The sequence below is a fragment of the Protopterus annectens genome, chromosome 13.part0 (genome assembly GCF_019279795.1).
Source record: "Protopterus annectens isolate FY-2018-M chromosome 13.part0, PAN1.0, whole genome shotgun sequence".
Taxonomy (NCBI): domain Eukaryota; kingdom Metazoa; phylum Chordata; order Ceratodontiformes; family Protopteridae; genus Protopterus; species Protopterus annectens.
In genome coordinates, this window is record NC_056747.1 from 1,105,112,729 (window position 1) to 1,105,138,469 (window position 25,741).

A 25,741-nucleotide genomic window follows, 5' to 3' on the forward strand; every position below is an offset into this window, starting at 1 on the left:
AGTTCCTGCTGAATTTGGGCAGTTGAAGTTGAAAGAAATCTTTTACTGTTTGCATAGATTTTGCTTTTCTTCCAACTTTTTAAGCACCTCTTCTGCTTTTTCCCCAAACAGGCATTCCTTATCTAGGGGTGTATCAATAAGTTTAGATTTGACATGATCAGGGAGAGGTGGTTCCTTCTGCCATGCATGTCTTCTAATAACAGATCCTGTCACTGCTGCCCTGCTAGAGGCTTCTAGGGCATCATATCCACATTGTAATGAGTGCTTGGCCACTTGACAAGCAGAGTGTAGTAATTCTGTCGGCTCTTTTGAATTGGCACCATCAGGGGAGGTAGCAATCTTCTGTTTTAATTTTTCCAAAGTGTGTTGTTGATATTTTAACATATGGAACTAACAATTGAGTGCTCTTATGGCTAAAGTTGCAGAGGTGTATACTTTCTTACCCCATCTGTCCAGAGCTCTGGAGTCTTTGTCAGAAGGAAGAGGATTCTTTGCAGAACTAGTCTTAGCTCCTTTGGGTCCCTGTGCAATGACCTCAGGGTCTGCAGCAGGGTTCCTGTACAGGTACTTGCGAGAATCCGGTACTTTGTAGTACATATCAGGTTTAGCAGGAGGCAGGGCATCAGGGGCTAAACTGGATTTAAAGAAAACATTATCCACCACTTCTAGAATAGGTTGGATGACCAGGTGTCTGTGCTGGGGCAGGTCCAGAAACTCTCCAAGACGTTTCTTTGACTGTGGGTAGCCCTGAAATTCCTACTGAAAATATTCCCTGAGGGAGTGAAGGGTTTTCCAGAAGGAGAGGTCGTCTGGAGGGGAGGCAGAGAGATGGATTCCTCTGCATCTGAATCCTCATAAACAGTTAAGGGATGCTGTTCCTCTTCAAAGGTAGAATAATCAGATTCCTCAGACTCCTGGTCTGTCAATTTCTGGAGAAGGAGCCATTTTCCTTTTTGGAGTGGGGGGCTTGAGTACCTCCGATAAGGGAGATGAGATCCTCTGCCATTTTAAGCATTTGAGCTTGGGGTGGGTGAGCAGTAGAGACAGCATCCGACGCAGGAATCCAAGACTCTGGTATTCATGCCGGCTGACGGTTACCTGCAGGCAGATAACCTAAATGTGATGACTGCAACAGTGAAACATGAAGAACATCTGACGACTTGCTTAGTGGTAGCGTTGTCTAAAGGCTTAGCCTTGTGTGGCCTGTCTCTATCTAAGTTTTTTCAGAATGTCAGTGGACTGTTGGCTGCCGGACTCCATATCGGAATTCGAAGACAGAATACGAAAATAATTGTCTACAAAAAGAGTTATATGGTGAATGGTTCTCGCATTCAAGAGGGCACAGAACCGGCAACGAGGGACATCATGGTCTGGGCCTAAACAAGTGATGCAGTAAGAATGAAAGTCTCTGTGTGGCATCTGTTTTCCACAGGCAAGACAACTGTTAACTTTTTCAGACATTGGTTAGAACAAGAAAAAAGGGTCCCCCAATGGGGTACTTAGCTTTAAACGTTTTCTGCTGAAATATGACTTCTGGTAGCGACCGACCGGCACTCTTGTGAAATGCTTTTGCTACGGGCTCCACGGCAAGAAAGACTGATGTAATTACATCAGCTGCCTTGCTTTATAGTACTGACGACCTGACGTCAGACTATAGGCGACAGCAGCCGATGCACAAAAACACTGACTCTGGTATTCGGGCTGGCCGAGGGCAACCACAGCAGGGATAACCCACAGGTGATGACTGTAACAGTGAAACACGAAGAACATCTGTAAATTCACCCCGGGAGTTCCACCTGTATCCCTCTTGGACATGGGCATTAGGTGCTGATCGTGGAAATAAGGGTAAAACTTGGCTAGACTTGTAAGGACCCTATCGCCATTAACCTAGTAACTTCCTATGATCCTATGTTGATTTGATGCTCAGAAAAATGTACTCACTGGAGTACAAACAGCATGCCTGGCTACACCCTTGCCTTCAAGAGGAATATAATTAACACACTAAATTATCATACACGCCATAATTTTATACCCGGTCTTTTCTCATTTATTTACAAATCCATATCATGCCCCTGTTTTGACCACTCAGCAACCCAATGAAGTAACCAGAGACATTTGCTCTGTGTCTACAAAGCCCAATTAACACAGCAGGTGTATTTAAATTTGTATATTTTTTCATTCACTTCTCTGTGTGTTTCATCCTTTTTCTCCAGGTAATCAGTATTATCTGCTTGCTCTCTTTACTGGTTTGCATCATGCTTAGACAAAATGTCACATCAACCATCCACTAGAATAATGAACAGCAAATAAGGAAATGTCAAAATTCACTTCTTTTATCAGCCATTTTCTTCTTTCTGTATCCAAGAGCCTTGCATTGTTATCAGTTAAAGCAGAATCACTGCAAATGTTAACACTCATTTCCACCACAGAAAGTAACTCTCTCCCAGTATAGTCTGAAACATAAATGTTGGTGTGCCCATCAACAAAGTAACAAACAGAAAGTAAACACAGAAAACCTCCAAGAGAGAATGTTTTCCCTCGTTAGGAAACTATTCCTTTATTAAACTTTGTTTCCCATGCTTACTACTCAGTGCTGAGCTACTAACTCTCAATTTCCACACCTTAGTTATTGCTACCCCATAGCCTGCTTTTATTTTATTTATGACTCACAGCACGTCAGCTAATTCCTCAAACAAACTCATCAGTACTTTCCTGGTTAAAACAGCTGTGTGTATATAATGTTGCTTTGTCTATATTACATTTAATAGTTCTAAATATTTCAACTTGTTCTAGGTAGAACTCAAAATAAGAAGTTATGTACCTACCATAACGTTCCATGTTAGTTGTCTTCTCTCGCCTTCTTTCTTGCTTGATGGGTTCGGAGCCGATCCCTCGGCTCCGACTCGGCACTTGCTAAGCTCGAGAGTCACTTTTACCAGCTCGAGGCAGCCCCATATCCCATGATGCAAGGCGGTAAGTACCCAGATCTCGTTTGATGACAAAGGGCAATAGCACCAAGCATAAAATACTTCCCAAAGGAAGAAAGAAAAACTTACAGATGGAAGAAGGACCAGGTCTGAATGGTCTTCAGCATAACAGTTTCTTATAACAAGGTCTGTCCAGGCCAGGGGGAAGGAGGGAGGGTCGAGAAAGAAGGCGAGAGAAGACAACTAACATGGAACGTTATGGTAGGTACATAACTTCTTAATGTTAAGTTGTCAATCTCGCCTTCATTCTTGCTTGATGGGACCGTGTCCCTAGCACCTCTATCCTGGGTGGCTCAATGGAACAAACTCTTGAGGACTGTAGAGCCAAAACTGGCTCTGTCCCTGGAGGCCAAGTCCAATTTGTAATGGGAAACAAAAGTGTGAGGAGTGGCCCAAGTGGCGCTGCACAAATAGTGTCTAAAGGAAGTCTAGCTTGAAAAGCTGTAGAAGTAGCTAAGCTCCTAGTTGAATGTGCTTTAGGTTTTGAGCACAGCTGTTTTCCCCTGAGCAGATAAATTTCAGAGATGACCAAGAAAGCCATCTAGACAAAGTCACTTTAGAAACAGGAAGGCCTTTTTATTATCCGCATAGGAAACAAAAAGTTGATCAGATTTTCTAAATTTTTTTGTTCTGTCCAAATAATATCTAAGTTGACGGTGGACATCAAGATAATGTAGCTTTTGTTCAGCTCTATCTGAATAGTTAGGAAAAATACAGGAGATCAATGGATTGATTCAAATTGTTCTTTGAAGCGACCTTAGGCAAAAAGGTTGGGTTAGTTCTCAAAGATACTCTGTCTTTGTGAAAAACCAAATAGGGGCGTCGAACCGAAAGAGCATGAAGTTCAGACACCCTCCTGGCTGATGTAATAGCCACTAGGAATAAAGTTTTCCAAGAAAGATATTTCAGGGAACAAGAAGCAGCTGGCTCGAAAGGGGGAAGAATCAAGGATGTCAGCACTAAATTTAGATCCCACTGAGGAGGAGGATTCCTGATTGGAGGTTTTAGTAGGAAAATTCCTTTCAAGAAGGCCCTGCAGAGCCTATGGGACATAATATTATGATCTGCTATCCCGACATGAAAATTGGAAATAGCAGCCAATTGAACTCTGACTGTGGAAGAAGAGGAGCCTGCATGAAAAATCTCTGCTAAGAAGTCCAGAACTGCCTGAACAGGGGCAGTAAAAGGATCGATATTCTTGGCCTTAGCCCAATAAGAGAAACGCTTCCATTTGCTTGTATAAATCCTCCTGGTAGAGGATTTTAGCGAAGCTACTATGATGTCTCTAACTGGGTTAGAGATCAAAGGAAGCCTGGCTAAGGAAGGAAGTGGAGCAACCATGCTGTGAGGTTGAGAGAAGGGATTGACCGGTGCAGCTGACCCGATTGGTGTATCAGAAGATCTGGCACTGGGTCCAGATGCCACGGCTGCACCAAAAGGTGATGATGGAGGAACGGAAACCAAACCTGTCGAGGCCAGTAAGGGGCAATGAGAATCAATTTGGCTCTCAAAACGGTAGCTTTCTGGATAACCTGAGGGATCAGAGGAAATGGAGGGAAGGCATAAAGAAGTCCCTGGGGCCAATCCTGGGTCAGAGCGTCTCTGGGGGAATGGCCTGATAGAGGGAAGAGGCTGAAGAAGTCTGGACATTTGCTGTTTTGGGGAGTAGCAAAAAGATCGCAACATGGACGACCCCATTCCAGAAAAATCTCTTCCGCTATAGATTGCTTGAGAGACCACTCGTGAGGCATGAGAATAGCTCTGCTCAATCTGTCCGCTACAATGTTGGTTTTCCCATGGATATGCGTTGCTACCAGAAACCGATGAGAGGAGATCGCCCATTGCCATAGTCTGAGCGCTTCTCGACACAAGGGGTAGGACTTGGTTCCGCCCTGTTTGTTGATATACCAAACTACAGACATGTTGTCTGTGTGGACTGCAATTGTCCCTACGGGAAGAAAGTCGTTGAGGGCTTGCAACGTTAAAAGCACTGCTCTCATCTCCAGGACATTTATGTGCAGATGGTACTCGAACGGCTGCCAAGTCCCATGAACCATCCTGCCCTGATAATGACCCCCACCCGATCAGGGAGGCATCCGTGGTGACAGTGGCTATCGGGGATGGGGGTACAAAGTACCTGCCTTGGTGAACCTGAGGAGATGTGATCCACCAAGCAAGATGCTCTTTGCATGTCTGTGTCACCAGAATCTGGTGACGCATTGGAAGTTGCTGGTATGACCATTGTGTGAACAGCATCCACTGAAGAAGGCGCATGTAGAATCGAGCCAGGGAAGAAGAGTAATGGCTGCAGCCATGAGACCTAATACCTTTAGAACCATTCTGGCCTGTACTTTCTTGTGGGCCAGAATGATCTTGACATGACTCTGAATGTCTGAAACTCTTTGATCTGTAAGGGTAGCTGACATCCGCACAGTGCTTAAGTTTGCCTATGAAGGTAATAGACTGGCAGGGCGATAAGGATGACTTTTCGAAGTTGATTGAGATGCCCAAATGAGAACAAAGGCTTATTGTGTAATCCCTGGCTTGTATAAGCTGATGCCTGGTGGAGGCTGACAGGAGCCAGTCGTCGAGATACGGAAACACCTGGAATCCTTGACGTCTCAGGTGAGCCGTGACCACTGCCATGCATTTGGTGAACACTCTGGGGGCTGTAGTGAGACCAAAGGGCAGGGCTCTGAACTGGAAATGACTGGACCCCAGCCGAAAGCGGAGAAATCTCCTGGAGCGTCTGTGAATTTTGATGTGATAGTACGCATCCTGAAGATCTATTGAGCACATCCAGTTGTCCTTCTGTAAGAAGGGCAGAATTGACTGAAGAGTGACCATTCGAATCTTGTCTTCCTGACAGACTTGTTGAGTCTGCTGAGATCCAATATTGGTCTCCAGTCTCCCGTCTTTTGGGGACCAAAAGAACCTTGAGTAGATTCCGGCTCTGAATGGTCTATTGTAACTGGCTGAATGGCTCTCTTTTGCAGTAGTTTTGAGACTTCTAACTCTGCAATTTCCTTAGACCGGGTGGTACATCTGGAAGGGAATTTGAGGGGAAGGACTTTCCTCGAAAGGAATTATGTAACCCTTGGATATGATCGACTGTACCCATCTGTCTTGAGTGAGGGAATGCCAGGCTTCTGGGTACAGTGATAATCTTCCCCGACTGCCTCCAAGGAGGGACAGCCGGGCAACATCTCAGGGATGCTGAAAGGGCTTGTCAGAGAGAGGCTCTCTGTTTCCCTGGTTTTCGGACCCCTCTGCCTCTAGAGCGGCGTCTGTTGTTGTTACCCCTCTGCCTCTAGGGGTAAACTGACCACGTGAATCTGGCGTGACTCCTTGGGATTTACGGAACCACATTTTCCCACCTTCTTTCCTTTGGGATAAGGTCTAGAAGGGGTGGAAAACGGACTCCCACAGCAGAAAGAGTCTTGCCGTCCTGTTCGCACCTGGTCAAGGTTTCCTTCACCTGAGGGCCAAACAAAGCTGACCCATCAAAGGGAGAATTTGTGAAGGACGCCTTAAAGGGATCCAAAAATCACATAGCCGCATCCAGGCTTGGCGCCTAAGAGCCACACCTGTACCTGCGGCTCTACTCGCCCATCCGCAGCATAAGATATTAGCCGCATGGAGGAGTTTGCAATGGAATTGAGGGTTCCTAGCTGCGAAGCAATTTTTCTTGAGCCCCTGCAGCTGTAGGATCCTGAACTACTTCACCCAGCTCCTTAAGGATATCCCTCTGGAGTCTGGTGAAGTGACATAGGTAATTCAGCGAACGATAGCAAAGGTCGCTGAGGAAAACATCCGCCACCGCACCTATCCATGGTCCTGGAGTCCTTATTAGGAGGATGGACGGGCACGGAAGGATCTGCAAGTTCCTTTTGGTGGCCGCAGCCACCACCATGGCATCAGCGGGACACCCTTAGTGAGGAATTGCTTGTCACACGGGCAGTGATAAATTTTGAAGGCCTCCTAGGGACTGGCTCTACAGAGTCAGGAGCTGCCCACCTTCGTGCAATAACCTGCATAAGGGGTCGAAAGGCGGAGACACCCAGGAGGTGGAGGGCCGAGATCCAAACGCCTCTAGGTATACTGACTCATCCTCAGAGGGATTGTTGGTGGGCCAGTTACCCCTCTGTTTATGGAGTTCTAGGATGTCTGAGAAGGAGACATCCTCAGAGGGGATCTAGGGATCCCTCTGACTCATCAAAGTCAGTATCCAAGTGACAGACTCGGGGAGTCTACATGCTTCCTCTTACAAGTCCTCTTCCTAGGAGGATCTCCCGAAACATCAGGAGAATCCTCGGAAGAGGGGAAATTCCCAATGGGGAAACCTGAGGCGGAGGATCTCTGGGTCCTGTAGCAAGAGAAGTGGCAGAGATGTCAACAGGTACTATAGAGGGAGGAGCTACGGAACAGACTGCTGACTGATACCAGTGGCCAGCACACTCTTCATCACCTCGAATGCTCCCTCCCAGGCAGGTCCGAGAGAACCCGCTCAAGAACTAGGAACTCCAGGGACCACCGAAGGGAAGTCTCCGAGGCAGATGTCGGAGCCGAGCTCACCAAGGCCGAGGCTCCAAGGGGAAGAGCGGGTTCGGACAAGGGTCCGATGCCACTCACCCTCGGAGGAGACCATGGAAGCCCGACCACCGAATCCCTCTAAGGAAGGTCTCAAGAGGAGATAAGAGTAGAGGCTGAAGGAACAGAAGGGGTATCCGTCCTCCAGCCGTAGCAGTAACCATTCGAAGACTCCAACTCCAAGCTCTGGGGTAGAGTTGAAGGAGGAACTGTAACGGGTGTGGACCAACAGTCGTCTGTTGAGACGGACTATGTAACATTTGGGCCAGTACCTGTGACTTAAGTAATCTACTGACCACTCTCTCTAGGTCATGATCTGACAGTCTGGATGACCTTGAAGATCGGCTCCGATGGCTCCGTCCGAAGAAGAGGTGAAGCCGAGCCGAAAGTATCGGCTCCAAGGAAGGAGACCTCGACCTCTTCCTGGAATGAGCCATCGGAACCGATACAATAGATCCTGTCGGAGCCGACTTCGGAGCCGACAGGAAGCTCGATGTATCGGCTCCAGCCGAGCCGATACAGCCACAAAGTAACGGTGTCGGAGCCGATCGGGCCGACACCGATGCCTGTGCCACATGGGGTCGGAACCGATCGGAGCCGACACCGGTGGTCGATGCAGATTCGGCACCGATAGCCATCGGTGCCGAAGGCTGTTAAGCCAGAATCGGCTCCAGCCGAGCCGATCTCGACTCGAACGAAGTCGGAGCCGAGGCCGCAGGCTTAGACACAGAAGCCTGGGCCTTGGAAGATTTAGCTGATTTTGATGGAGCCGACTTAGCCGGAGAGCCCTCCGGCTTAAGAAGGCCCCTAAGTATCAGCTTGTTATCTTTCCTGCAGGACTCTCTGGCTGAAGGAATGACAAATAGCACAGGAGTCCTGCAGGTGAAGAGGCCCCAGGCAATACAGGCAAGAAGTGTGACCGTCTGTCAGAGACATCTTCTGACAGCACGAGTCACACTTCTTAAAACCTGAGACCCTCTCCTTTGACATGGTGCTGCACAAAAAACACACACACACACCAGTCAAAATTTTAAATTAAAGAAAATACCAAAAAGGTATTCCTAAAACAAACACACACACACCCTAACAGGGAGGGGATGGATGGGTAAAGTTTGACTAAATAATCTTAAAAGAGACAGGGATTTTCTGTCAGGAAATCTAAATAATAAACTTATAACTAACAATAAAGGGTTTTTTTAACAAAAAGGGGCTTTAATATCAATAAAGTGAATCACTTACCAGGAGCTGGTAAAAGGAGGACCTCATAAGCGAAGCGGCAAACGAGATTTGGGTACTTACCGCCTTGCATCATGGGATATGGGGCTGCCTCGAGCTGGTAAAAGTGACTCTCGAGCTTAGCAAGTGCCGAGTCGGAGCCAAGGGATCGGCTCCGAACCCATCAAGCAAGAATGAAGGCGAGATTGACAACTTAACATTCTGCTTTCATAAGTTCACCAATACATTATATGTATTGCTTCTGATGTCATTATACATTATTAGTAACCCTTAAACACATTATAAATCAAACAGTACTGTTTTTGAATTATTACTTCATTATGCCACTCTTATATTTTCTTCATACCATTTCATAACTAAATTAGCATTAGACATTTATTGAAATAAACAGCCCCCTGGTATAAAACTTTCAGCTTGTACCTACTCAGCACAGACTCCACGTGGGCCAGCAGAGTAATCCAGGCTGCAGAGAGCTGAATAAGCGACTTTTCTTGATACTAAGTATATTTTTGTTGCTTTCCACATCTGAATACCTAGCAACTGTATTTTGCCTGCCTTTCTGTTACATTGAAGCTGTTTTTACTGCATTTAACTTAATATTGCACTTGGAATCCTTGTTTGTTACTATTTGACTGTATTTGTAGCAAATTCTTCTGTAAGCTGTAGTAGCTGATTCATAGCATTTATAAGTGTTTGCTGTACCTGTTTCTGCCTGTTTTGTGAAAAAAAGAAAAAAAGAAAAAAATATCTCTTGTTTTTCCTGCTTTACTAGCTTAGTCCAGTTTCAGAGTTGCTGATTCCTGGGCTTTGGTTGTAGTTCCTGTGTACTGTTTCCTTGCCTTATTTGGGAGAAGGGAAGCTACCTTGCTTTCCTGCTTTACTAGTTTAGTCCAGTTTCAGAGTTGCTGATTCCTGGGCTTTGGTTGTAGTTCCTGTGTACTGTTTCCTTGCCTTATTTGGGGGAAGGGAAGCTACCTGCTTACCAGTGGGAGTGGGAAGCATTGAGCTGCCTTTTGTCCAGTTTTGTGAGGTTTCAGCCAGTAACTAGTAGTTTATTGGTCGTTTTGGGCCAGTTTCTAGCTTTTTCCAGCCTCCTGGTATAAAACTTTCAGCTTGTACCTACTCAGCACAGACTCCACGGGCCAGCAGAGTAATCCAGGCTGCAGAGAGCTGAATAAGCGACTTTTCTTGATACTAAGTATATTTTTTGTTACTTTCCACATCTGAATACCTAGCAACTGTATTTCGCCTGCCTTTCTGTTACATTGAAGCTGTTTTTACTGCATTTAACTTAATATTGCACTTGGAATCCTTGTTTGTTACTATTTGACTGTATTTGTAGCAAATTCTTCTGTGTAAGCTGTAGTAGCTGATTCATAGCATTTATAAGTGTTTGCTGTACCTGTTTCTGCCTGTTTTGTGAAAAAAAAAGAAAAATTTATCTCTTGTTTTTCCTGCTTTACTAGTTTAGTCCAGTTTCAGAGTTGCTGATTCCTGGGCTTTGGTTGTAGTTCCTGTGTACTGTTTCCTTGCCTTATTTGGGGAAGGGAAGCTACCTTGCTTTCCTGCTTTACTAGTTTAGTCCAGTTTCAGAGTTGCTGATTCCTGGGCTTTGGTTGTAGTTCCTGTGTACTGTTTCCTTGCCTTATTTGGGGAAGGGAAGCTACCTTGCTTACCAGTGGGAGTGGGAAGCATTGAGCTGCCTTTTGTCCAGTTTTGTGAGGTTTCAGCCAGTAACTAGTAGTTTATTGGTCGCTTTGGGCCAGTTTCTAGCTTTTCCAGCCCCTGGTATAAAAGCGCTAACGCTAGCTGATTTAGAGCGATTTAGCGTGGAGCTGCCACTGTTGCACACTAGGGCAGTGCCGCTTAAGCAGGTTTAAACTATTCGGCTACCTAAAGTCCACTCTTCAAATTTTCCCTTAAAACTACCTTCCTCGAACTATACTACTGATCAAATCAGCGTATCCTATAACTAAAAGATCAACTCTACTTGACTCCAAGTAGACTATTCTCTATCTATTAAACCTAGCACTTGCTCCTACAGTACTTATTACCTTGATACGGCACTCTTGTCATAGATAGTACCCCAAAAGCAACCCCCATTTCTCGGTCACCCACGTCCCCGGAATCTTTTTAAAGTTTTTGTCTACCCTTCTAGCATGTCGAGGGATCAGTTGCTAGTGTCCTCTCCTGCTCAGCTGGTGAACCTGGGAATATTGAGGCAATGTTTCAATTGCCTCATGTACACAGACAACCCTTTCCTCCTCCCACAAAACACAAATACATGCGAGAGATGCAACTATACGGCCAAACTGGAGGCTGAGCTCTCTCAACATAGGACTGGCAAGACCAGTCAGGAGGAGAAGGTTACCACACACACTATAGACCCAGTCTCACAGTACCATTACAACCTCAAATCATACACATAAACACACAAAGACATACTCGGAGGCTCTGATCAAAAATCTACCAAAACAGCAGAGGCCACCAAAGCAGACACCCAAACAACCACCACCTCAGAACACAACACCCAACACATAGACCTCACAGTCAGAGTGTCAAACAGTCACAGCCCTTAAGGCCAAACACAATGCCAGACACACTAGTCATTGGTGACTCCATAGTCAGACACACTGATGTCCCGCTCACCAGACTGAGTAAGGAGAAGGTCACAGTAAGCTGCCTGTCGGGCGCTAGAATCCGCCACATAACGCAAGCACTCAGGTCTCTCAACAGCAGGTACAAATATGACTCAGTCATTGTCCACGCTGGTGTAAACGACCTGAGACGTACCTTGACTACATGAAAAGAGACATTGAGGAGCTCTCTGATTATGTAGCCCAGGCAGGTATGACCCTGACCTTGAGCAGTATCCTACCTTCACCAAGAATGATGCCACAATACAGAGATAAGATGATCAGCTTTAACAATTGGCTTAAACACTGGTGTCATTCAAAGGGGATCCAGTATCTGTCTGCCTGGGATGACATGCTGTACAAGCCACGCTGCTTCGCAAGGGACGGCTTGCACCTGTCACCCCTGGGATTCCGGATATTGGCAAAGGCTCTTGCCACCCCATAGTGCCTTTTTAGGCAAGGCTCAAATTCTAAACCTACCACCCTAGAACACAAAAAGGAAAAACTAAGGGTAATGCTGCTCAATGCCAGAAGTCTAAATCTCAAAATGCACGCACTCGAGGCCCTTCTCAGTATGGAGAACATCGATGTCTGTGCTGTGACAGAAACCTGGTTCAAGGCTCCTGAGAGCACCCCAGCTATCAGGTTTTACCTCATATCATGCGTTCCGCCCCAAAATCCGGACAATACCAAGAAAGGAGGGGGTATCCATATTCATCAAGGACACCCACACCTCAAGACTGGTGGCAACGCACGATGCATCGGAGACCATCCAGGTGCAATTAACCATAGGCAAGACTGCTCTGCAAATTGTAGCATGTTACAGGCCACCTCACAAACTCAGGAAACTCACATGGCCTTCCTGAAAACACTAGAGGGATAAATGTATCACCAAACACCATCATACTAGGTGACTTCAATTACCCTAATATAGACTGGGAACACTACTCAAGCCCAAACACCCTAGCCCAAAAGTTCCTGGAATTCATAAACTCAAATGCCATGGAACAACTAGTCACCATCCCCACAAGAGGAGATAACATACTTGATCTCATCATCACAAACATGGGAGCACAATGTTCAACACCGAAGTATACCCCTCACTGGTGAGATCAGATCACAAACTAATCTCGCTGGAGGTCCTCATCCCACCCCACCTGAAATAAAAAAGACCACAGTAAAGAACTTCTCAAAAGCCGACTTCACACTTCTAAAGACTAGTGTGGTCTCCTTTCAGGCCCCCGAGCCGGCGGAAAACAATACTCAAGCCGCTGAATCACTTACAAACGCCTTCTACCAGCACCTGCAGGACTGCATGGATAAGGCAATCCCAAGCAAAACAAAGACTCTTTGTACCAAAGGCAAGCGTCCAGTCTGGTGGACCCCAGCCATAAACAAACTCTACAACAAAAGGAGGAAGCTACTACAAGATAGAGCAAAATCCTTAAAAGGTAAGACACCCTTGATCACTATAAGTAAAAACTAAGAGCTCTCATAAAATCATCCAAAGCAAATTTGAGAGAAAAATAGCTAAAGACTCAAAAGACAATCATAAGGCCTTCTTTAGCTATGTTAGAAACCTAGGAGGAAACTCCCAGATATGCTCAGAACTAGTTCAAAATGATGTGAAGATTACTGATCCTACAGACATTGCCAACATACTGGCTGACAGGTTCAGTGCAAACTTCCCCCTCCCCAAAGGAGAGATATCTATACCAAATGAGTGCAGCCCCCAAACATCTCCAGCGCCCAAGTGAGAACTGCTCTCCAAAGCAAAAACACAGCATCCATGGGACCCGATGGTGTCCCCGGCTGTGTGCTCCACGAACTCAATGAGGAATTAAACCCACAGCTAGGACAGCTGTTTAATCAAAGTCTTACCTCTGGATACGCACCAGGAGTGGCGCACTGCAACTGTGGTCCCACTTCACAAAGGCGGTGCCTCCACAGACCCTGGAAATTACCGCCCATTAGCTTGACAAGCCTTATCTGCAAAGCCATGGAGAGGATCATAATGGACCTCATAAATAAAGACATAGGGAATTTTCAGACTTTGGATCCAACCCAGTTTGGCTTTGTCAAAGGCAGATCATGCCTTTTAAACTTGGTTGACTTTTTCAAACAGTCACCAAAGCCATTGATGAGGAAAGGCAGTCCATACAGCCTACCTCGATCTGGCTAAGGCCTTCGATACAATACCCCACTCGGGTATCATTGAAAAACTCATCAGCTTAAATGTTAACCCATACATCACAAGATGGGTTGCAAACTGGCTGAGTGACAGAACCCACAGGGTCAGAGTTGCTGGCGCCATGTCAGACTCAAAGCCTGTCACAAGTGGTGTCCCACAGGGCTCAGTCCTGGGCCCACTCTTGTTTGGCATCTACTTTTCTGAAGTACAAGCAAACACAGGAGGGTTATGGCTGACAAAGTTTGCAGATGACTGCAAACTGGCGCCATAGTAGAAAACACATCTGACACAGATATCCTTCAGAAGGGTCTCACAGAAACGGATAACTGGTGCCAGAGCCACGGCCTAAAGTTAAATGCCAAAAAATGCATAGTCATACCCTTCGGGAAAACAAGGTTACCCCTAGCTACCAAATAGGTGGCAATCCACTGAGCACAGAAAAAGTTATCAGGGACCTGGGGACCCAGGTTGATAGTAGTCTGTCATTCGACACCCATGTAGCTAAAGTAGTTAGGAAGTCCTTCTACATTGCCCACCTTATCATGAAGGGATTCTCATCTAGATCAAGGGAGGTCATAGTCTCCTTTACTCATCACTCATCAGACCAATGATTGAGTACAATGCCCCATTCGGAATGTATCTGACCCGACACTTGCAGCAGCTGGAGAGGCCACAAAGTTCCTCACCAAAAGGATAAAGGGTCTCAAAATCTGTCCTATGCTGCCCGACTGAAAGAACTCCAGCTCTATTCAGTCGCACCGCTTGCTCAGAGGTGACCTTTGCCTAACATACAAGGCCATGTCAAACCCAGATTTGATGAATATGCTTCACCTCAAAAATCTAGATCCATCAGAGCCACAAGGGCGGAGACTTAAACCTCGACACGGCTATTAATAGGACGTGCTGGAGATAGATTCATCACCCAAAGACTCCCTATGCTGTGGAACAAACTCCCGGTACATGTGAGGCAGAGCACCTCGCTGGCCTTGTTCAAGAGAAATCTTGACCAATGGATGGGAGATCGCAGATATACCCCAGGAATTACCTCAGTGTCACTGCTCGACAGAGGCACAGCAAAATAATGGGTATAGTTCCCCATACTAAAGGGGTGGCGTAAGCCACAAAACAATGGGCTAGGCTTATAAATGCCCTCGGGCAGATAGCCTAGTATGAACCTATGAACCTATGAACCTATGGAATTATTTTAATACAGGCAACCATAAAAAGCATGGACTAATTGTATAATTTACTGAACATGCCAGTACTAACATGGCATTCTTCCTGTAATCCAAAGACCACTACTAGGCTGTTACATTCGAATTACATTCCACATCAGGGCTAGCCACTTGACAGTATAAAACATTGGTTCTAGGTGAACTGGTTGCAATGACCAGTGTTGGTGTGACATCCCAACCCACATGTTAAAATGGGAAAAAAGGAACAACTATGACAATGGCTCTAAACAGATAGTTCCAAATAGTTAACCCTCACCACATGCAGCTACAAAAAATAGCTATATAAAGATTTAAAATCAAAAATACTTTATACAGTGCCTGCTTTATCAGCAGCACAATTGATAACTAAAAGATTTCAATTAAAATAAAATGCAAGGTCTTTGCAATTAGGTCCTATAACTATATCATAGAAAAGTTCTTTTTTTATTTTTTACCACTTATTGTACCAACAGAATGACACAAACAAGCAACCAGTCCAGAATGACCATTAGAAATTCACTAATTACAACATAAGCAAACACACAAAACATTTTAAAGTGTACCCATCAGTTCTTTTCCTATCATAATGAAAAAAAAAACACCATCAAAACTTCACGTCTACAAATAATACAAGCCTTAAAAGTGCATCCTTACCACATCCCTGAATCAAACACTGCGATGTCAGTACACTAGGGTTCTCCCTAGCAGCTCACAGATCACTGTAGCATAGATACCCCTACAGAAACGCGTCTAATCACCCACAAACTCCCACTCGTTCATGGAAACGCTGCATCCCCACCTAACTTTCATAATACAACTCTCCAGGCAGAAACCATTACATTCATTCAGCTGCATTTATGTCCTTACAAACATGCACATGCACACGCGAGCTCACGCAGCTTCACAATACTAAGTTGTACAGTGAGTGCTACTGTAGCAGTGAATGGACTAATACCATCAAAAGACAGCGTTCTTTTTTTTCCTCCTATAGTACAATTTTAGCCATGGACATTTACTGGGGAGGACACATGGCTAATTAGGTTTAGCTATTCCTCTGGAGTGTCACATTAGCATGCTGTGACTCTCTTAAAAAGAAGACTATGGCAAAGATGTCTTTGAAATAGAAAAGCTTACCGGTACTTGTGTATTATCGCAATCACATTCTAAACGACTCGCAGCCGATGTATTGTGAAAGCCCATCAAGCTATTGTTTCCTTTGGGAAAGAACATCCACCTTTTTTAGGATGTAATGTTTAAAACACAAAGTATATAGATACTGAACACATGATGTTTTAAAATGTTATGCTAGTCAGCATGCAAGTCGCACTGTATAATCTTTGTTTTTCTGACAGAAAGTCCTGCTGATATTCAACTGTGCTTTCAGTTAACTTTTTCTTCCACTTCTTATGTAACGCCGTTTGATCACGGCAACGTTTTAATCACTATAACTCCTCGTGTTCTTCAGGGTTGTTTATAACAGAATAAAAAATGTGTGTTAAAACAAGAAAGAAAGATGCTGGTAGCCCCCCGAATGGTAATTCCATCAGGAGGTAGAAGTTTGACGAGCTACATTAAGAATAGTTTCTGTTTCTGATGAACCACAGTATCTTTCTAACACTGTTACACATATCTCCAAACCTCCAAGTTCAACACATCTGCCCCAAAACAAACCATAATAGTGGGGGATAGGGTAGATAAAAGAAAAAAACAGGCACAGATTTTTAGACATTGCTGGTACAAACTTGGAAAGCTGCTACAATAACACAGTTTGTGCTAGTATGCATTTTCTTGAATGATAGGAAGTCTACATTTAAAGGTATGTTATTACTTAGGCATTTAAATCCTCAACGATTGCCAGAAAACCATTTTATTAAAGAAACCCCAAAAAAATTGAGGACTTCAATCCTCAACAACTGCCTGAAAACAAAACACTGTATTAGGAACAACCCGAAAATTATGAGGTAAAACATCAGCACATTGTGCGAAATAATGGAAAAGTGAGATGTCGTTTAGAATGTGGCTGCGATAATACACAAGTACCGGCTTACCATAACACAGAAATCTTCTGCAATGAGTCTTCTACGTTGTGACATATGTTTCTGAATCCCAGGATTAAGTCACTGCTTTAATTTGTTTTATATGCTGTGGCATAAAATGAAATCCTAAATGATTTTCTTCATTAAAATTCAAGATGCAGCTGCTCATTTGTGTTTGAGGCTAGCAGAACAGTTTACAAAAGTGTATAAATAATTATCTCGGTATAAATCCTTGAAAGTTTTATGAGACTATGTCAATGCATTTTGAAAATGTGCATGCTTACTTATATCTTGGAGTAAAAATTGCCAGAAAAAGTCAGTAGAAATGAAAATGATCAGTAGCAACTGAGTTAATGACTCCCAAGAATAATCTTACATGCAGACTAAGTACTCTGTCACATTGCTAGCCTGTCTTTCAACATACCTTGTTTTTCTTACCATCCACCTCAAACACAGAAATGGAGCCCTTCCTGTAAATTTCATCTCCTGGAGGATGCTTCCACACGCACTTTGCCTTTTAAAACAATGCAAAAACAAAATAAAATTAGAACATTATGACAGCTATGGTTTTAAATGTACAAATACCAAATTCTTAACACTGTGTTATTCCTTATTCATTTTTCACTAATTTTCCCAGAATAGCTGAGAAATGCAAAATACTGTATTCACAGCAACGCTGGCCCCACTGACAAAAAATCATTTCTGTTCATGTTTTTGTTGAGAGATCATTTTTGAGGTAGGAGAATGCTATCACACTGGGCTTCCCTGGAATGTACATTGCTATGAGAAGGTGGTTGGATGACATCACCCATTGCCACACTTGGAGCGCTTCTCAACATAAGGGGTAAGATCTGGTTCCTCCTTGTTTGTTGATGCACCAAACTACTAACATTGTCCATTTGAACTGCAATCGTTCCTGAAGGAACAGCATCTTGGAAGGCCTGCAACGCTAAAAGCACTGCTCCCATCTCTAGGACACTGATATGCAAGTTGAACTCCTTGCGGGACCAAGTGCCTTGGACTGTTTTCCCCAGAAAATGCCCCTACACCCCAACTGGGAAGCAGCTGTGGTCACTATGGCCTTGGGCTGAGGGGGAATGAAAGGATGGCCTTGTAGAACCTGATCTGACACAGTCCACCACCTGAGATCTCTCTTGCATATCTGGGTGATTTGTATCAGGGTTGACATGGGTTGGTAAAGTATCAGCCACTGTGTTACTAGCATCCACTGAAGAATCCTCTTGTAAAAATCTGGCTGAAGGTACTAGTGTTATCACTGCTGAAGGACCAAGTGAGCTAAAATCTTGGTACTACAGATTTTCCCTGTGATCTTATAGTCTGAACCCTTGAGGAAGGCACTGAAGCTATCAGTGACTGTGTTGAAAACTGCTCCAAGAATTCAAAATTTTGAGTTGGTTCTAGTTGAGACCTTTTGTAGTTTATTTTTATCTGCAGAGGAGAACACACTTGGAGAACATGATCTCTTGCCCTTATTAACGGATGCCTGGTTGGGGTAGTAATGAGCCAATCATCTAGATACGGAAACACTAGGAATCCCTGCAGTCTCAGGTGAGTTGCTACTACTGCCATGCATATGGTGAACACCCCAGAGGCTGTGGTGAGACTAAAGGGCAGAATTTTGAACTGGTAGTGACTGGCTCCCAGTTGGAAGTGTATGTACCTTCTGGACCATCTGCTCATCTTTATGTGATAGTATACATCCTGAAGGTCTATCAAGCACATCCAGTTGTCCCTGCCCAGAAAAGGGAGAATGGACTGAACCATGGCCATCCAAAAAACATTACATGTCGAACTGACTTGTTGCTGAGATCCAAAATTGGTCTCCAGTTCCCCATTTTCTTTGGCACTAAAAATAATCTTGAGTAAGTTCCGGACTTTCTGATGACTTTTTTTTTATAGCAGCTTTTATATTTGAATTACAGCTTGTTCCCTTTGACTGGGTGAACCATCGGAGATTTTTCTTGAGATTGATGAAAAAAGGGAAAAGGGCATTATATAACCTATGGAAATAATCCTCTGCACCCATGTATCTTTTAAGTCTAGCCAGGTTCTCTGGTGCAGGGATAATCGACCCCCAATTGCCTCCAGAGGCAGGCAAATCAGACCTCCTTTCAGGAACACAGGAAGGGTCTCTCAAAAAAGGAATCCCTAGAGCCCTGGTTTTGTGGACCACTTCTGCTGCAGGGGTGGCGATGACCATTGGAGTTCCCTCCTCTACCCCTGAAGGAACTTCCTCCACGTGTCCTGAAAAGGACTCTTGGATTTCTTAAACTACATCTTTAGACCAGTTTACTATCAAAACTGAATCACACAATGTATTTTGCAAAAATAAACAAATGTATTCACTGCATTTGGTTGTACCAAACCATTAAAATGTTGAAAATGAAGTTATGCGATGGCCGACATTCATATTTATTTGGAATTTGATTTAAATAGTGAAATCGTGAGGCAGCCAAAAAACACATGGTGTGCAATCATGGCCACAGCAGCAGACTCAGCAATCATCTTAAATTGCTACCAGATACTCAAATATCAAACACACACACACACACACACACACACACAAAAATCTTAATTTTTATATGTTTTAGCAGGGGGGCAAGCCCCCCCCCCGTGCCCCCCACACCCCCTGCAAATTACATATACCAACTCTGAGACACACTACAGTGAGGAAAACTGTATATTTCCTGATCCTCACTGTACTGTGATCTCCATTCCAAAGCTTTTCCAGTTTTTGAAGGCTTGATCACCCAACACGGACTGTGTGCAATTAGACATACCACAGCAGACTTCAGAATGTTGAGTTCTCCTTTCTAAATGGGAACTTTTGTTCACTCAACTAAATTCAAAATAATTAGGTAAGGCATTTTTACATCTGCAGACTACGCATTCGAGTAACCCTTTTTTGATGGTGTGCACTTCATTGATATGCTAGATCTTTGAGAGGCTGAAATATGCACGTCCACAGCAGACAGGATCTTTCCAACATTCTGGGGCCAAACAAAGACTGTTGTCCCTTCCTGCTCCAAAGCAGTCCCCCCGAGGCAGAAGCCAGAGCCTAGCTAACTCATGTCGAGGCACTGAGGTGCAGAGATTGCACCGACAACTCTGGATTTCACTCCAACATCTCGGATCTGACAGGGAAGCTTCGGCTCCAAGAGCTCTCCGGATCTGACTGAACCAGGGTACTAAGAGCAAACTTCAGATCCGAGGATAATGCTATTCTTGGATCAGAGTAAGATAGAGCCGGATGGCTCAGAAACGGGGACTCTGAGACATCTGAAGAAATCAGAGCAGGAACTAGTAGTGAGGGTGTGGTTGAAGAATGGATCTCCTGACCCGAAGGGGTAGGAGCCAGTAAGACACCCAACTGACTCTGCACCAAGAAGATCTTCTGCACCACTCTTTCCACATCTTCTGCCATCAAACTTCTGGACGAACAAGTGGAAATAATAGAGGGGCGACCTGGGTCTCTCCAAAAAAGACAAGGGCACCCTAGAGGGCACTAGATCCACAGAAGAAGAAGAGTATTTTGTTCTTAGAAGACAAATGAGGCTAGGCAGTATAGGGTTACAGACAGTCGGAATCTGGTACCTTTTCTGTCAGATCTGAGGTGGTTGGATCCATCATTTTTTTTCTTTTTCTGTTTTGGATCTGATGGTGAGGTCAGATCTGGTTTGGATCTTTTTCTGGATTGCTTTAAGACCTTGGAGGATGATATGGATGGAATCGGAGAAGAAGACTTGGAATCTTTAGTTTTAGGAGATTGAGTACTAGATAAAGCCTCACCGAAAGTGGAAGGGAGCAAACCTTTTACAATAAGTTTGTTTTTTTCTTTCAGCTAAGGCCCTGGGATTAAAGCCACGACAAATAGCACAATCTTCCTGCAAATGTAGAGGCCCAAGGCAGTATACACAAAGTGTGGTCATCGGATACAGGAATTTTGTGCCCACACTATGCATTTATAAACCCCGCTGGGAATTTTTCTGCCATAGTCACAAATATGAACTATAAACACGATCAAAAAATAATAAGTAAGACTAGACCCCCACCTTTTTTGTGGGGGGGGATATAAAAAAAAAGAAATTACCAACAATGGTAATAAAAAAGGCCTACACTGAGTGTAGAAAAAAGAAAATATTAACAATAGAATTTAAGAAGTTCAAGCTGTACGGAAGTTGTGGATGTAAGAAAAATATCAAAAGGGAATTTTAGAGTTACACCAGCTAAATGATATGGTAAGGGATAGAAAAACCTTACAAATTCAAGAGGTTTTAGAGAAAAAGGTTAATTTAGAAATATAATAATCCACTTATCTGCTAGAGAGTAACGGTCAACTAAGTCTTTCCCATAAAGCGGCAAATGACATCTGAAGCAACTTAGGGTTGGTGCATTGTGGGTAAGGGAGAAGCTCGAGAGTTTTTGTTTGCCATGAGGTTTAGCAACAGCCAAGTCGGATCCGAGGGTTCGGATCAGAACCCATCAGTTCAGGAAAGAATAAAAATTGACATCATCAGATCAATTATTTCTGAGGTAGAGCTGAAATTGAAGCCATCTCTGTCAATTATGCTATCACAATGTCCTATGATGACTTCCTAGCCCCACCTTCCCAACTGACTTCATTGTTAAAGGCTTGGACAAGCCATGGAGAGTAGAAAGCAGAATTCATGTCTGCTCTGACCCCATGGGCAACCTCGCCTTTTTAGTCATTCCAAACATCCAGCCAACTGATCATTCTAAGGCCTGGTCCCTGCTATGCCATCACTGTCCCTTCTCCGAGGACAGGCACGCCCATCCTCCTGGCAACTACATCAGACACCAGAGTCTTTAATCAGACATGGGTCACTTTGGCTATACCTAGGGCTTTATCTTTGTGTACCATTGGGCTGACATATGTTAGTTTTTGTTGAAACATTAAAGGGGAAAATTGATGTTAGTCCACATGATGACCTCAATACCCGAAGTATGCTACATCTGTCAAGGAAGACCTCTTTCCTACAATTTAGGACCGACATGTTTACAGCTGAATGCATTCAAAGGAACTACTAACTTTTTCTGATAATGCAATTGAACTTCAAAAGGTTTATAAATAGAGATGAATTCTGTATGGGGCAAGGTTGGAAAAGGATCTTGTGGCTAAAAGTGGATAACCTGAAAATGATGCCTTTTCATATTCTTTAGGAGTTATAAAAAAATCATCAGATATTTGGCACAACCAAAATTCTGTTACTTTTGCAGAGGAGGAGGACACCTAGGATCTTTGTTTCAAATATTTGGGGGAGGTGGGCCATACTAAAGAGAAAGTACAATTGTGCACACTTACCATAAATGTAGCTGTTTGAGCGTATTCACTGTTGCAGTCATCACCTATGGGTTATCCCTGGTGTGGTAGCCCACGGTCGTCCAGAAGACCAGAGTCAATATTTTTGTGCGCCGGCTGCCCATCGCCTGTAGTCTGACATCAGGGCATCAGTGCTATAAAGCAAGGCAGCCGACGTCATTACATCAGTTTTTCTTGCCCTAACCCGTCAGAAGCACAAGGGAAAAGAGATAAGTGGTCCTGGTGGCTAAAAGCCACCTAGGGAAGCTTATGTCCCCCTAGGGGAAGATGTAAATGGGGGATGGAGGGAGAGAAACCAAGACTGCAACAGTGAATACACTCAAACATCTACATTTATGGTAAGTGTACACAACTGTACTATGTTCTTCATGTTTCACTGTTGCAGTCATCACCTGTGGGAGGATTCCCAAAGCTGAGGAAAGGGGTGGAAGGATAGGTTGAGTCCTAGGTATGGGTTAGGAGGTCCTGCAGAGTTGCAGAGGCAAACCCTGCCCTAGACTTAGAAAAGAGGGGTAGGTGGTAATGTTTTGTAAAGGTATGGAAAGAGGTCCAGGTGGCCGCTTCCAAGATGTCCCTGGTGGGTACTCCTCTGAGGAAGGCAGTGGAAGTGGAGGTTGCCCTAGTAGAGTGGGTACGGACAGACTTAGAGATGGGTTTCCCATGTAGTCTGTAGCAAAAATGGATACAGTGTGAAATCCATTTGGAAATGGTTTGCTTGGAGGTGGCTTCCCCTCTGCCCCTGGGGCAAAGCTTACAAGTAGTTGGTCTGTTTTGCTGAATGGCTTAGTACGGTCCAGATAGTATCTGAGTTGCCTGCGTACGTCTAGTGAGTGTAGGATTCTTTCCCCCTTGTTTTGAGGGTTGGGAAAGAAGGTGGGAAGGTGTATGGCCTGGTTAAGGGTCACATCAGATACCACCTTGGGCATTAAGGAGGGGTTAAGTCCTTAAAGAGACTCTGTCTGCAGGGAAAATGATGAAGGGCTCAACAGCCATGAGAGCTTGAAGTTCCAAGACCCTTCTGGCTGATGTGATAGCTAGTAGGAAAACAGTCTTCCATGAGAGGTATTTCAATTCTGTAGAAGCGGCAGATTCGAAAGAAGGTAAGGTTAGTTTTTCTAACACATAATTCAGGTCCCAGGGTGGTGTGGGAGGCCTTCTGGGAGGCCTGATATTAGAAGCCTATCTGAGGAATTGCTTAATCAAAGGATGAGAGAAGAGGCGTGGGTTTGAATCATAATGGGCTGAAATGGCCGAGGCATGAATTTTAATAGAGGAGAAAGAGAGGCCACTACTGAGCAACTCTGCAAGGTAATCCAGGATGAGAGGGATGGGAGGTTGGGAGGAATTGCCCCCCTTTGATTGTTTTCAGCAGCAGAATCTTTTCCATTTTCCTGTATATGATTTTCTTGTGCTGGGCCTTCTGGCCTCTGTGATGATGTCCATGACTAGTTTGCTTAACAGGGACTCCTTGTTAGTTTTTAGTGTACAAGGCATGCCGAAACACTGAAGAGATCTGACATCAGGGGAAGCATCTTTGGGGGCTGTAAGGTCAGGCTGTGTAACAGGAGGTACCAATGCTGTCTGGGCCAGTCTGGAGCAATGAGGATGGCCCTTGTCTCTCCTCTCTTATTTTGATTAGAACCTTGGGAATAAGGGGCAGAGGAGGGAATGCATACACAAAGGAGTTCCAGGGGAAGGTCAAGGTATCCACCTTCCACGCTATGAGGTGGAACTTCCTGGTGCAAAACCTCTGCAGCTGGTGGTTGAGATGCGAGGCAAAAAGAGATCCACTTCTGGGGTCCCCCATTCCTGAGTGATTTGCAGAAAGACTTCTCTGTGGAGCTGCCATTCGTGGTGGTCCAGTAAGTTTCTGCTTAGGTGGTCTGCCAGGGTGTTGTTGACCCCTGGTAGGTATTGGGCAATTAGGTGTGGCGCCATGGAGGTGGCTGTAAGCCAGAGACTCATGGCTGACCTGCACAGGGGGTAAGATTGGGTGCCCCCTTGCTTGTTGGTGTACCACAACACTGTGGTGTTGTCTGTTTTTATAAGGAGGACCCCAGGCCTGAGATGGGGTTGGAAGGAAGTCGAGCCTTTTGTACTGCCATCATTTCTTTCTGATTGATGTACAAGTGAAGTTGCTGGGCATTCCAAAGGCCTTGGGTACACCTGCCTGCTAGGTGAGCACCCCAAGCAATGCTTGAGGTGTCGGTGGTGATGGTCTAGCTGGAAGGGCGGAGGATGAAGGTAAGACCTGGCACAGGCCTCTGGCCACCAGAGAAATTTGGCCCTTATACATGGGATCAGAGGGAGTGTACCCTCTAGGGACTGAGAGTGCTGACACCAAAGGTTCTTTAAGTACCACTGAAGTTTTCTCATGTGAAGCCTGGCGAGGGGGATAAGAAGGATGCAAGATGCCATGTATCTCAGGGACTGCAGGAAAGTACAGTTGTGTACACTTATCATAAATGTAGATGTTCGAGTGTATTCACTGTTGCAGTCATCTCACTTGGGTTATCTGCCTGCAGGTAGCCCTCAGTCAGCCCGAATACCAGAGTCTTAGTATTTCTGCATCAGATGCTGTCGCTTCTTCCATGACATCAGGTCGTCAGGGGTATAAAAACAGGCAGCTGACGACATTACATCAGTTTTATTTGCCCCAAATGTCAGGAGCCCCTAAATAGGGAGCTAGTATATGGTGTGGAAACCATCAGCAAAAAGTAAATACCAATACCATTAGGAATAGCAAGATAATGAAAATCAGGGGGCTGGAGAGAGGGAAACCAGGACTGCAATAGTGAATACACTCGAACATCTACATTTTATGGTACGTGTACACAACTGCACTATGTTCTTCATGTTTCACTGTTGCAGTCATTACACTTGGGTTGATTCCCAAAGCTGAGGAAGGGTGGAGGCAGTCAAGAAAAGTTAGGGCTGGCTAGTAGGCCCTGCAAGACTGCTGTAGCAAATCCTGCTCTGGATTTGGAAAAGACAGGTAAGTGGTAATGCTTGGTGAAGGTGTGTACAGAACTCCAAGTTGCAGCTTCCAGAATGTCCCTGGTAGGAACTCCCCTGAGAAATGTTGTAGAGGTAGAAATAGCCCTAGTGGAATGTGCTCTGACCCCCTGAGGGATTGGTTTTGAAGCAGAAATGGATGAAGTGTGCTATCCATTTGGAAATAGTTTGTTTACAAATGGCTTTGCCCTCTGCCCCTGTTGCAAAGCTTACTAGCAGCTGGTCATATTTTCTGAAAGACTTAGTCCTATTAAGGTAGAACTTGAGCGGTCTGTGCAGGTACAAAGAGTGCAAGATCCTTTCCCCTTTATTCTGAGGGTTAGGGAAGAAGGTTGGCAAATCGATGGATTGATTTAGGGCCACACTGGACACCGCCTTAGGCATAAAGGATGGGTTAGTCCTTAGGGAAACCCTGTCAGCATGGAAGACAACAAAGGGTTCCACAGCCATCAGTGCCTGCAGCTCAGACCAGAC

The 25,741-nt window shown here is 44.7% G+C and overlaps 1 protein-coding gene across 2 annotated transcripts in view; it reads right to left on the reverse strand.

The window, feature by feature from the left end:
- KAT7 (lysine acetyltransferase 7) overlaps positions 1-25,741 on the reverse strand; it is a 609,598-nt gene that overhangs the window by 210,834 nt on the left and 373,023 nt on the right. For both annotated transcript variants that reach the window (XM_044055078.1, XM_044055079.1), the window contains one exon: positions 17,315-17,404. In XM_044055078.1, coding sequence (XP_043911013.1) covers positions 17,315-17,404 — 90 coding nt within the window. The remainder of the gene's footprint in view (positions 1-17,314; positions 17,405-25,741) is intronic.